Source organism: Sorex araneus, chromosome 2, assembly GCF_027595985.1.
Source record: "Sorex araneus isolate mSorAra2 chromosome 2, mSorAra2.pri, whole genome shotgun sequence".
Lineage (NCBI taxonomy): Eukaryota > Metazoa > Chordata > Mammalia > Eulipotyphla > Soricidae > Sorex > Sorex araneus.
In genome coordinates, this window is record NC_073303.1 from 281,939,212 (window position 1) to 281,953,314 (window position 14,103).

At 41.2% G+C, this 14,103-nt stretch overlaps 1 protein-coding gene across 3 annotated transcripts in view; it reads right to left on the reverse strand.

Moving 5' to 3' along the window:
- Nucleotides 1–667: 667 nt before the first annotated feature.
- The window catches only part of B3GALNT1 (beta-1,3-N-acetylgalactosaminyltransferase 1 (globoside blood group)), a 25,384-nt gene continuing 11,948 nt past the window's right edge, over nt 668–14,103 (reverse strand). For all 3 annotated transcript variants that reach the window (XM_055128400.1, XM_004602967.2, XM_055128401.1), the window contains 2 exons: nt 5,154–5,243; nt 668–2,526 (listed from right to left, as the gene is read on the reverse strand). In XM_055128400.1, coding sequence (XP_054984375.1) covers nt 1,497–2,492 — 996 coding nt within the window. In that variant the 5' untranslated portion in view covers nt 2,493–2,526; nt 5,154–5,243 and the 3' untranslated portion in view covers nt 668–1,496. The remainder of the gene's footprint in view (nt 2,527–5,153; nt 5,244–14,103) is intronic.

The window sequence follows — 14,103 nt, forward strand, 5'->3', positions numbered from 1 at the left end:
TGGTGCTCGGGGGACCATATGGGATGCTGGGAATCGAACCTGGGTCAGCCGTGTGCAAGGCAAACGCCCTACCCGCGGTGCTATCACTCCAGCCCCACCTGATGGTATACTTTAAGGTTTACACTTTCTGCAAAATGATTTGATCTTTTGCACCAGTATGTAACCCAAAAAATGGCCAGGGGTGGAAGAGAAGGAGTCATTTTGTCTCCTATCAGTCATCATAGGAAACTGCAGATTTGGGATAAAGAATGTTTCCATTTGATCTATTAGTAGCAGATCGAATAAAAGATAGGCTACACTCCTATGAATAAATGTGCCTGATTGTGACATGGAAATCAAGTTTGATTCTACATCATGCCTTACGGCTTTCTAGTTAATGTAAAATCAGTAACAGCAGCAGGAGCATTGCTTCCTCCCCGCCCTCTTTATCCTCAAGCTCATTGTTAATCAGAAAACAAGTGGAGTGGATTAATTCTGTGACTCAACTCTCTAGTTTTCCTTTTCCATGTCAGCTCTGGAATATGACACTCCCTACAACGCTGGTTATCAGGTCTCTCTTTTCTTCCTTTCTTTCCTTTGGAGTCCTCTCCTAATGAAAACATGCTGCCTTCCAGGTTATTATTTCTAATTTCCACGTAGAATAGGGAGACACATAAAGGGACACATCTAGAAAAATGCTGGGATTTATATTTTTCAAAACAAGACAATAATTTTGAATTTCTTACTTTAATTCTTCTCTACATTACCACAGTAATATTTATCAGAGTTCAAGACATTATTGAAGCACAATAATGACCAATGACTTTACACGAATAGAGCTATCAATAATAAATTCATCAGAGATATAACTGGAAAAAAGTTGAAGTGAAATGTGACTCATTGTTCTATGTATACAGTATTGAAACAACTGTAATATTCAAACACTCAGAAAGTTCTAAGTAATATTAAATAACAATAGATAATTGTAAAATACTGAAACATTTTAAAGTACCTTTAAAATGACCAAAAACAGATGAAAGTTTTTTGGTATCATTTTAGTTACAATTTTGTACACAAAACACTGTATTTTTAAAAACTGATGATCCATGTGATATATACAAAAAAAAAAAGAAAAGAAACCCTCAGCTCATTAGGTTGTCCCATGACTAAAATTCCACATTATTTTATGAATTAACAAACTTATTCGGTTAAAGAAAGCCTTTTAAGAAGTTATCATCTGTATGACATAAAATTGGTCTTATTTTTTTCAGTTTTATTAACAAAAACCTCCAATTAATTTAAGTTCAATTGATATGAATATCACTTTTTTTTAAAGCCTGGCTTGATTTTTGTAAAACTACAAAGAAAATTTCTCCAGTCTATAGGTTCTCAACGAGTTTCAGTAAACTAATAGAGTGATCACCCAAGTAGTTTTCCCCTGGAGATTTTATAGTACCAACTTTCATACTTTTCACAAAGTATCCTGCCCTTCTCTATGCTTTTGGTAGAACACTCAATCAATAATGGCATGTGGTATTCCTTAGCATAACCTGCCAAAATGTGATAATTTCCTTAGAAGAAAAGCCATGAGCTGCAATCACACGTCTGAGCTGACAGACATCCAAATGGATCCTATATAAAAAGAAGAGGTTGGTGTCTTCTGGAATATGAATGTCCACTTTCAACAAATTCAAACAGATCCCAACATACACATCTTCGAACTTGATGGGTTTGACATGACTCATCATCTCATAGATTCTTGGGACCAAATCTCTGGACATTATATAACCCAACCCACTGCAGTAGGGAGGGAACACCTTGAAGGGATACTCCTGGTATGAAATATGGGTTTTTTGATAAAATCCTCTGTAGGAATAATTATCAATTAGAGGATAACCTGTGAAAAACTTTTCTGAGTGGTTTAAATTTAAAAGATACTTCACTAAATTGCCAGTATTGATGAAAACATCAGTATCTGTCTTCATGACGTACTTGGCATTGGGGCAAAATTCACTGACCCACCGGAAAGCCATAATGGTTTTCAGGGTCAGGTTATTGTAGGTGTCTAAAAAATCTTGCCGTATTATATCTCCATAAAGTTGATGTTCATCCTCTAAGGACAAAGCTAACACTTTGTCCTCCTTTTCAGCCTGCTGGCCTAATAAAAAGAATGTAAGAACCTCGTATCCCCACCAGGACTTTTTCTCACCCCAGGTGACTCTAATAGCCTGTCTGGCTTTCACATCCGAGGGGTGTGAGGTCACCAGGATGACAAGAAAGGGGTTCTGATGAGAACAGTTTGAATGCTCCCGAAGTGTGAAGTGGAAGTCTTGTCTATAAATTGGCTCATACTCATAGAAGTACATCCAGTTTACCCGCTCTATCACATTGTAGTGGGGGAGACTGAGGTACCACATCACAAGGAAACTCAGGAGGGACAGCAGCAGGAGGCTCCATTTGAGGGATCTCAGTGACATCTTACTCAGAAGTGTGGTCAGGAGAGCGAGAGCCATCCACAGAAGCCCAGAAGCACACAAGTCTCAGGTTCTGCAACGTACAACAGACCTGGTTAGAATCCAGGTTCCAAAACATATTTTCAAATGTTATCCGATTGTCTTTAGAAAGATAAAAAAGTAGAAGGTAACAAAGCTTCAGAGTAAAACACCAAAGTATCAGCTATAAATCGAAGTTCCTGATCTAAATCTACTTAACTACATTTAACTATAAGCAAATAGATACCAAGAACCAAAATTCTTCATTTAGCTTTTTGTACCAGGTCAATGTTAAAAATGGACAGGAGCAATAGTCAAGGTGGCAAACCCCAGTTCAATCAGAGACCTCAGGCTTTGATGGCACCTTCTGTTTAATTGTTTACTGGTTTTTGTTTGGGGGCGCATCTGGTTGTGCTCAGGCTAACTCCTGACTCTGTGCTCAGGGATCATTCCTGGTGGGCTCTGGGAACCACATGGGGATCTGGGGATCCAATTACAGGGTTGGTCACATGTAAAGCAAATGTCTTACCCCTGTACTGTATTGTTCCATCCCCAACGATGCCCTTTCACTTCAGGGGAGTTCCTAGGAGCCCAGAATTTGTTTGGAGGGTGAGCATCAGTATCATTAAATGGGAAGGCTAGCCTACCAAGGGTTTTACTTGAGCCAGTCTTAAGTCTTTGTACATACAGCTCTACCTTTTAACTTACCTGAACATAACAGGATCAAGATACTCCTTGTCTTCCCCATCTGGCCTTCTCTTACCTACCTAGGTTACTGTGGTGCCAGTAATCTTTCCTACCTCTAATGCTTTCTACTTTCTATTTGTTGCAACGGAATGTTTTAGCGAACTCTCTGCAGTTCAGTTTCCTGTTATACAAAGCTTTCCTCTCCACTTATATTTTAGGACCTTGTTGGCAAAGGACATTTTCCTCACAATGGTCAAAGTACAAGATAGGAGGAATGTAGTTAACAGTAGGAATTAACTTGTTTGCTATATTATTTCCAAGCGTATCGAGGGGGAAAAAATCCCACCTCCTACCCTTCCCACTCAGCATGAGCCATATATACCCCGTTCCTGAAACCCTGAAAAAGAACAGACTTATAGAAGTAGGTAATATCTTCTTACATTTTCTCCTCACCTGGCTACAAGACACAACCTTAGAGGGAGTAATTTACAGGTCAGTTATTTATTTATTGTTAACAACTGTTTGATGGCAACTTTGTCCTCTTTTTTTTTTTTTTTTTTTTTTTTTTTTTGCTTTTTGGGTCACACCTGGCGATGCACAGGGGTTACTCCTGGCTATGCACTCAGGAATCACCCCTGGCCGTGCTCAGGGGACCATATGGGATGCTGGGATTTGAACCCGGGTCGGCCGCGTGCAAGGCAAATGCCCTACCCGCTGTGCTATCTCTCCAGCCCCAACTTTGTCCTCTTTTTACAAAATAGTTCATTATACCAAATTTCAGAGAAACAAAAGAAAAATGTCCTAAGGGTTGCCATTTACAACTGCATACCTAGGGCCAGAGAGGTAGTACCAAGCCATAGTAGAGAGTGGGCAGAACGCTGACCCGGGATTCAACTCCTGGCATTCCATATGGTTCCCCCAAGCCTCACCAGGAAGGATCCCTGAGCACAGAGACAGAAGTAAGTTCTGAGCAGCACTGGGTGTCACCCAAAAACCAAAACCAAAACCAAATATAATTGCATACCAGCTCTTACACAGACACTCTGCTCAACTTCATAATGGAACCTAGCCAAAATATTAAAAATAAAAATCATAGATCCAAATGTTAACATTGCTATAAGTTGTTTTAGGGGATGGCAAGTTACAGAAGCTAAACTCATGCCTTGCAAGAGGCAGACCCAGATTCGAGTCCCCAGAGCAGTGCTCAGGTTCCTGGATTAGCTGCAGGACTGGAGGGTCGAGAATCCCCCAGTGGACCCCAGGTCTCCTGAGCACTACTTGGGAGGACCCCTCACCCCCCAAAAAAGAAGTTATTTTATATTCATTCTACAAGTCATGGTTTCTATATATGAAAATCTGCCTACTGCTTATAGATTACCCTCCCCCCCCCCCCACACACACACAAGCAAATCGAAGGACAGTTTAGGTGAAAAGGGCAGAAAGCTGTCAATAACTGGCTGGAGTAAACAGGAGGTTACCTACACAGAAGCCCTTAAAGGCAGAGAGCCCAGTGTCCACGTTCTTATGTAGCCTTGACCAGCCAGATAATATGAATGTATTATTTCACTCTGGGAGCTCAGTTTCCTCATCTCTACAGTGAAGATGCTAAAACAGTGCAGATGCATAATCACACATGCAAAGCTTTTGCCCAGTATTAGTGTTCAACACACAGGGACCAGAGAGATAGTACAGTAGGTAGGATGCTTGCCTTGCACACAGCCAACCTGAGTTTGATCCCTGGCACCATCATGAGTGATCCCTGCGTGCAGAGCCAGGAATAAGCCCTCAGCACCACCAAATGTGGCTCCCCAAAACAAAAAAAAAAAAAAAAAAACCCTATTCAACACATCCTCAGCTGTGTTCTACCCTTGACTGCTACTCCATCCCTTTGTGATCTCTAAATTATTTTCAAAATGAGATTATCCTGAAGAGTACTGATAATCTTGCTACCTGAAAACAACTATATATTTAAATTTCAAATAATATATCTCTTACCTTGACTTAGTCCTTCTCAGTGAAAGAACTTCAATTTTACCAACTGACCATTTAGTGCAAAGTTGTAGTCAAAAACAAGGCAGGAAATTTCTGTAAGAGATATGAGAAACTTAATAACATTTATTTATGGGTAAGGTCAAAGAAGAAAAGAAAATCTCCCTCCCCACATTCTCTTTTGAACTAGGAATGTACATTGAAATGATGTTAATAGCTATTGACTTTAAAAAAAAAATTTTAGTGAAATCACTGTGTGAGATACAGTTACAAAATTTTCATGCTTGAGTTTCAATCATACAATGATCAAACACCCATCCCTCCACCAGTGTACACTGTGAACAATGCTGCAGCTATTGATGTTTTTAAAAATACTGCTAGTCAACAGAACTTAGAGAGTTCATGATTTTATAACAGAAGTAGGGCATCTGCTAACCAAGTCTTAAATACCTAAGTTCTCAGGCTGGGGAATGTCCCCACTTGCCTTTCATGCATGAGGTCCTGAGTTTGATTCCGGGATGACCAAAAGCAAAAACATACACCTAAGTACTCATGTCAGCTATTTCTGATGGCATCTACTACAATTCCATTTTTTTGGTCACTAAAAGAAGTGAAACTAGGGGTACAGTGCCACCCAGAAGGTCATCCTGTACCTTCAGGGTGAGTGCATCAGCAGCCTAATGGTGCCTTCAGGCTTCCTCATACCCCAAAATTGCCACTGTGCCTCTGGCCAGACCCCAACAACTTGGAACCAAATTTCTGGAGAAATTAAACTGCAAGAAATTAGGCACATGGGAGCCAGGCCCACAAACCACCTCCAACTCAGCTATTCAAGCTCATTTATCAGCCTTGCTTCAGAGACCCATCAATAAATCTTGAAAGAGATCAAAAGCAGGCCATTTAAGCACATAAATGGCCATGATTCAGAGACTCGCAAATGAATCTTGGAGGAGAGCAGCATGCCGTAGAGATGTCGCCCCACCCCGCAGCAGGCTAATTTTACTGGGGCACCTTGGAGGGGGGCAGATGTGTCCCTCCACCTGCCCCAAATGAACTCTGGCAGCCGAAAACCTCCAGAACCCAATTACAGCCACACTCGAAGTTGACCTTCCCAGGCCTGTCCCAAGCGCCCCCATCCATGAGAATGAATGTGCTAAAAAAAAAAAAAAGATATGCAAGACCAGTGACTCAAAACTCTAGGTTTCATGGAGTCAGGGATGGACAACCTCTCCCTATCTTCCTGCCCTTCCAGTTTCCTGGCAGTCATGCCCCAAACTGCCAGGGAACCACATTAGCATACTAACGGCCATGATCCAGAGACTCACAAATGAATCTCGGAGGAGAGCAGCCCACTACAGAGATGTCTCCAGACCCCAAATATTTAAAAAATTTATAATTCCAGGAGCGTGCAGCCACATTCATGGCCGCATGACACCTCATACTATTTACGGCAAACATAAAATAAATTATTTAGCATCTGCCTCAGGGGCAGGCTGGGGTGGGGGTGGGAAGATTGCAAGTAGTGGTGGTGGGAAGGTGCAATGGTGGTGGGATAGGTGCTGAAATATTGCATGTAAACAATGATTAAGAACAACTTTATGAAAAACTTTTTTTAATTTAGAAATTTTAAGAAATAATAATGCTGAGGGGCTGGAGCAATAGCACAGCGGGTAGGGCATTTGCCTTGCACTCGGCCGACCCAGGTTCAAATCCCAGCATCCCATATGGTCCCCTGAGCACCGCCAAGGGTGATTCCTGAGTGCAGAGCCAGGAGTAACCCCTGTGCATCGCCGGGTGTGACCCAAAAAGCAAAAAAAAAAAAAAAAAAGAAATAATAATGCTGAGTTCATGCCTGCTTCAATCAGCTTAATCAGTGGCTGAATAAACAGCAATACTTCCATATTAAAAAAAATAGTGAAACACAAACCTCTAAGTGATATTTTGCTGATATCCTCTTTTTCTGATTCATACACATATTCAATACTAGTAAATTTAATTACTAACTACCACTTCCCTAGAGATTCCTTTCCCTAGGAATCACTTTCTGCACAAATTATTCAAGACACAGTAATAAAATAAAAATCTATGAGGCACATGTCCGTGTCTGCCGCAATCCATATGCTCATTTCTTGGTCTTCACCAGTCAAGTTACAAACGTGACTAGGATATGAAAACAGGAAGGCACCAGTATATAAATATCATGTCTTAGAAATGATTCCAGGACACCAGCTAAATTTTTCGGCATGGGCAGCTCCTCGCAGAATGTCTCCAGACTGAGAACTAAGCCTCGGCCCCATGCCCGCCCAGGAGGGGAAAGGTATTTCTCTCTCTCGCCTCTTCCTTGCCAGGGGTGAAGGGCGTGGTGACCGCCATATTATGACGACCACAGATGGGGTTTACAAGCTTGCAATGATCCAATATCTGGAAGAAATCTCCCTGGACTTAGTTGCTAAAGTACAGAAATCCAAAACCACGCGGCTGCGGGACCTCATATCTCTTCACAACAGGTCTGACTTTAGTGGGGTACTCCTAACAATAATAGTGAGGTTTGTGTTGAAATACTGAATGTAACCAAAGCAAATAGAAATTAAAGTGAAATTTATCAGTTACAGGCAGCGGGGGTGGGGGGGCGGGATGGGAGGTGTACTGTGTTTGTTTGTTTGTTGTTTTTTTTTTTTTGGTGGTGGGATATGGGCACTGGTGAAGGGATGGTTGTTTCAGCATTGTATAACTGAGACTTAAGCCTGAAAGCATTGTAATTTTCCACATGGTGATTCAATAAAATAAATTCTTTTTTTTTTTTGAAGTAAATAGATCTTATTCAGAGGTTTCTGAGGGAGGGAGAAAGGGATAAGTGGGAGAGAGAATAGTAAGAATAATGCGCTCAAGGGAGAACGCGGGCTTCTCCAAGGGTGGAGGAAGCCCCTACACATAACCGAGCTTTAGACACAAAAGTATGAAAGCATAAAAGTACACATCTCAAGGGGGGAGATGCGGGCGAAACATGTGCTCAGCCACGTGGGCACAAGCAGCACGTGGGCTCAGGCAGCATATGCGCCAATAAAATAAAATTCTTAAAAAAAAAAAAAGAAATGATTGCAAAAGGAAAAAAGACTCAAATAGGAGAAAACTTAACCTACTAAAAATAATTAAACACTATAAAATCATATGAATAACATATTAATAATTTTTTGGGTTTTCTAGGGGGGGATACCCCTGGTAGTGCTCAGGGCTTTCTCCTAGCTCTGTGGTCACTCCAGAATCACTTCTGAAGGGGTTCTCTTGAGGGACCTTATGCGGTGCCAGAAACTGAACTCAGGTCAGCCACATGCAAGGCAAATGCCTCACCTGTTGTAAATCTCTCCAGCCCCAACATTTTAATAATTTTGAAGTAGAAAAAAACTTTGTACTTATTCTATATAAGTATTTAGTTTTTATTTTTAGTTTTTATTTTTAATATAAGTTTTTTTAAGATAAGAGTTTTATTTATTTTTTGCGTTTTGGGTCACACCCAGCGATGCACAGGAGTTACTCCTGGCTCATGCACTCAGGAATTACTTCTGGTGGTGCTTGGGTGACCGTATGGGATGCTGGGAATCAAACCCGGGTTGGCCGCGTTCAAGGCAAACGCTCTACCCACTGTGCTATTGCTCCAGCCCCTAATATTATGAGTTTTTCATTTTACTTATTCTATATAAGTTTTGGGGGGTGACCCAAAAAGCCAAAAAAAAAATGTCATTGAAAGGGGCTGGAGCGATAGTGCAGTGGTTAGGGCATTCACCTTGCACACGGCCAACCAGGGTTTGATTCCTCCACCCCTCTCGGAGAGCCCGGCAAGCTACCGAGGATATTTCTCCCACACGGCAGAGCCTGGCAAGCTACCCGTGGCATATTCGATATGCCAATAACAGTAACAAGTCTCACAATGGAGATGTTACTGGTGCCCACTGGAGCAAATCGATGAGCAACGGGATGACAGTGACAGTGACAGTGACATGGAGGGGCTGGAGCAATAGTACAGTGGGTGCTGTACTATTGTATGTATACAATAGTATACATACAATATAAATGTACTGCATGTGGCTGACCCGAGTTCGATTCCCAGCATCCCATATGGTCCCCTGAGCACCACCAGAAGTAATTCCTGAGTGCATGAGCCAGGAGTAACCCCTGTGCATCGTCAGGTGTGACCCAAAAAGAAAAAAAAATCATTGAAAAATACCTGAGACAAGACTTCATTCAATTGAATTTTTTTAATGATACTACAAATGAGGGAAATTCTCAGAAGAACTCCAGGAGGTCAATTAAAAGAATGTCCATATGCACAAGTAAGCAGAAATACTGACAAAAAATCTCAAACTAGAAAATGAAAGGAAAAAAAGTGATAGGACTCAGTGTGTACAAGGAGAAAGAGCATAGACGTGCCCTTTTGGGGGGAGGAAGGAGCAAAGTTTGAATGTGCAAACTCTTCACCAAACAGTATCACTGATAGCAGTTTATCCTAAATAATTAGGCAACTGTGAATAATTTACTGTATGCAAAAATGTTTCCCCAAAGGAAACTGGTTAAACAAAATTATGATAGTCTTGTTACAACATACATTTATCCATTCTATACAGTGATGTTCTATTGCCATGATTTTTTTTTCTTGTGCTGGATCTCCCATTGGGTTATATCCTCCCTTGATATTTTAGCAAACAAAAAGAGGAGATTTGGGCCCCAAGAGATAGTAGAGGAGGTAGGATAATCGTCTTGCATGCAGCCAACCCAGACTTGATCCCCAGCAGCCCATATGGTCCCTCAAGTCACCAGAAGTGACCCCCGAGCACAGATCCAGGAGTAAGCCCTGAGTACTGCCAAGTATGGTCCAAAATAAAGGGGGGAGCAAAACTGCATATGACATATAAATGATTTCTTTTAAAATGGTAGGCATTTATTTATTTATTTATTTATTTATTTAAGTCTTGCTTTTTGGGTCACACCCAGCAATGCACAGGGGTCACTCCTGGCTCTGCACTCAAGAATTACCCCTGGCAGTGCTTGAAGGACCATATGGGATGCTGGGAATCGAACCCTAATCGGCCACATGCAAGGCAAACGCCCTACCCGCTGTGCTATCACTCCAGCCCAAAAATGGTAGGTATTTATAAACCGATAGAATCAGTTATGCAGAGGACAAAGTCTGGAAGAATGTGTTACAGAGGAAATAAGGAGAGAGGGGCCAGACCAGGAGGAAATAAACATGTGGAGCCACAGCAGGAGGAAGAAAAGAAAAGAGCAAGGCACATAAGGAGGAAATGGGGAAGGGGCCCAGAAAATCAGTCTTCAGTTAGTTCCTGATATGCGATCATGTGTGAATGTGTGTGTATATGTGTGTGAGTGTGTGTATGTGTGTGAATGTGCAAGCATGTGTGTGTATGTGTGTACATGTGTGTTAGAAGAGGTGCTATCCAGAATACAGAGGTTCCTGGTTCTGCAGTCATGCCAACTGACAGAAATATGCAACTTAAACTGTTCAATAAAAACCCTCTGCCACCAAAGAGCTCCCGTGGTCGGGGCTGGAGTGATAGTACAGTGGATAGGGCATTTGCCTTGCATGCAGCTGACCCGGGTTCGATTCCCAGCATCCCATTTGGTCCCCCGAGCACCGCCAGGAGTAATTCCTGAGTGCAGAGCCAGAAGTAACCCCTGAGCATCGCTGGGTGTGACCCCCCCCAAAAAAAAAAGAGCTCCCGTGGTCCTGCAGCCGACCCATTCAGTTTCCAAAACCATGCATGGTCCCTGAGTCAGTTACTAAAACAGTTATCCCAAGAATTACTGAAAAGCTATAGTTATTTATGCCAAAATAACCTAAAATTCATTCCTGGAGGCAAAAGTGTTGGTTATCTTCCACTAAGGAAAATAAATTTTTTAATCTTCGGGGGATTTGCAACCACATGTGGAGGCAGTCAGGGCTCATGCCTCACTCTGTCTGTCCTCAGGCATCACTCCAGGTGATGCCTGGCAGACTATATGCAGTGCCAGGGGTTGAATCTGGGTTTGTCACATGTAAGGGAAGTGTCTTAACCCCTGTACTATCCTTCCAGCCCAAATTTAATTATTTTTTTAAATTATGTAAAATATATTCCAACTGTATAACATATATTCACTGGAGAAAATTTTGTGACTGAAGAAAAAAATTATGGGGGATCATATGAGGGTTCAGTTTTTGCCCTCTTCCCTTTCTGACGGACTTCACTCTGCATGGTACCCTCTACATGCCATCCATGTAGTGGCAAATTATATGATTTCATAATTTCTTATAGCTAAGTAAAACTCCACCGTGTGATAGACTACCTTTTTTTTAATCTATTCATCTCATCTTGGATACTTGAATTGTTTCCAGATTTTGGCTACTGTGAACAGCGCTGCAGTGATTCTAGTACACACACCATTTGAAATATAATTTGGGGGACCTTGGAGTAGAGGCCAAGAAGTGAATGACTGGGTCATATGGAAGCTCAACTCTTAATTTTTGAGAAATCTCTGTATTGTTTTCCACAGCTGGACCGGATGACATCTGCACCAACTGTGCATGAAGGTTCCTTTTGCCCACATCCACGCCAGCCCCTGAGGTGTCTATAGCTATTAATGTGTGCCAGTCTCACTGGTGTGAAGTGATATCTCTTTGATTTGCATTTTCCTGATAATATGTGACAAAGAACATTTTTTCATATTCCTATTGGTCACCTGTTTGTCCTCTTTGAGGAAAGATCTGTACAGCTCTTCTCCCATTTTTTGATGCGGTTGTTTAAGTTGATTTGTCTGTGAGTTTTAACAAGTATTTTTATATATTTTGTCAGAAGAGTGGCTACATTGAACCTGAATAGTATTTTAAGGTGGGATAGTCATATTTAACAATGTTAATCTTTCTAATTCAGGAACAGGGATTGTGTTTTAATTTCCTTGGGTCTTCTTATATTTCTTTTAATAGTGACTTAGTTTTCAAAACTCTTTCTCCTACTTTTTAAGTTCATTTCTAGGTACTTAACTTTGGGAGATACAATCATGAGTAGAGAAGTTTGTCATTGAGTTTTTTCTTCTCTCTCTTTTGTTTTTCAGTTTGGGTCAGACCTGGTGGTTCTCAGGGGTAAATCCTGGCTCTGCACTCTGGAATCACTCCTAGAAGTGCTCAAGATGGGCACTTCCTGGGATACATGGGCACATATGGGATGGTGTCTCTAGCCCCTTCTCTCTCTCTCTTCTCTCTCTTTCTCTCTCTCCTACATGATTTTTTTTTACATTTTTATATGCCATAGATTTTTCTGTGTTGATTCTGTGCCCTGCCACTTTATAAGTTCATTGTTTCCAGGAATTTTTTTGAGAAAGAAGAAGAATTTTATGAGCCTGGGAATATTCACTCACCAAACAGCTTTAAACTAATCTCCCCTTTTTGAAACTGGAGTGATAGTGCAGTGGACACTGCCTTGCACACAGCTGACCCGAGTCCAGTCCCTGGCACCTCATATGATCCTCTAAGTACCTCTAGGAGTAATTCCCTGAGTACTGAGCCACGAATAACTGCTGAGCATCACCAGGTGTGGCCGAAAAACAAAACAAAAAAATTAAAATTAAACTAATCTTCCCTTCTAAGAACACTCATCAGAAATGGATAAATTACTGAGGTAATGCCGCTAATAAAATTATATTGCAAGTTCCCCTAAATAAACAGTATCTGTGACATTAATAGAATCACACACAAAGCAATGACGATCATGAGCCAGAAGCTTCACCCCGAATGCTTTGTCTTACTAACCTCCTCACCACTTCCAACAGGCTCCTGCAACAAGGAGATTAGAGGAGGCTTGGATAGCACTCAAGAATTAAACTTTTCTTTCCTATGGTGCCTGGAGCTACATCTCCACTCTGAATTAAGCTGTTCTGAAGAGGGCAGAAGCTCAGAACATAATGGAAAAAAATTAGTCCAATAACAGCAAGCAATAACACTGAGCACATAGTTTCCAGATTGATTCAGCACAGCCAGTATATTTTCATGCCATCACTATCAACACATTTCCTGGACTTAGGTTGAACTGTGAGAACACAGCCTGTCCCACAGCAGTCCTCCCACTTATGTTCTAAGGGATTAGAGCATCTTTGTCAAATTGGAAGAAAATCTACAAGGTTTAATCACAGACCTATCTTTAGCCCTTTTAGGTTAAATATTTATGTTAAATATTTTCTCTCTGTGTCTTTTTAGGGTGTTTTTTTGTGGTAGGGGGTCCACACATGATGATATTCAGGGCTCACTACTGGTTCTATGCTCACGAATCACTCTTGGAAGTGCTCAAAGAACCATATGTAGGGCTGGGTATAGAACTGGGGTTCACCACATACAAGGCCTTAATCCCCATATACTCTAGCCCCTGTTCAATATTTCTTATCAAATACAAGTATAGGCTTTTTTAATCTTATAGACACCCTCAAGAAGGCAGGAAGACTGCACAAATTCACCTGAAGATTTGGTTATAATATGAAAAGCTTTCAACTTTTCATATTATAACTTTTCATATTTTCAACTTTTCATATGGAATAGGGCTAAAGCAATATGAAATCTGATGGGACCAAATTTATTGCCCTATATTTGAGTTTAAAAAAAAAATCAGGAGGGGCCAGAGAGGCAATACAGCCAGTGAGGCACTTATCTTGCTTGCAGTGACTTGGATTCAATCCCTGGCACCCTATATGAACCCACAAGCAGTGCAGAAGGCTCAAATTAGATCCCTGACATCACATGGATCCTCAAGGTACTAAGTCCAGAGTAGCCCTTCATGCACACTGGGTGTGACCCATAAACAGACAAGCAAACCAAAAAAATCAACTCCACACAAATGGGACTGGGTATCTTTTTACATAGCAGGCTAAGTTAAAAAGATCTTAAGGTTTCAGTTGAGTACACATTCACTATGAAGACAGA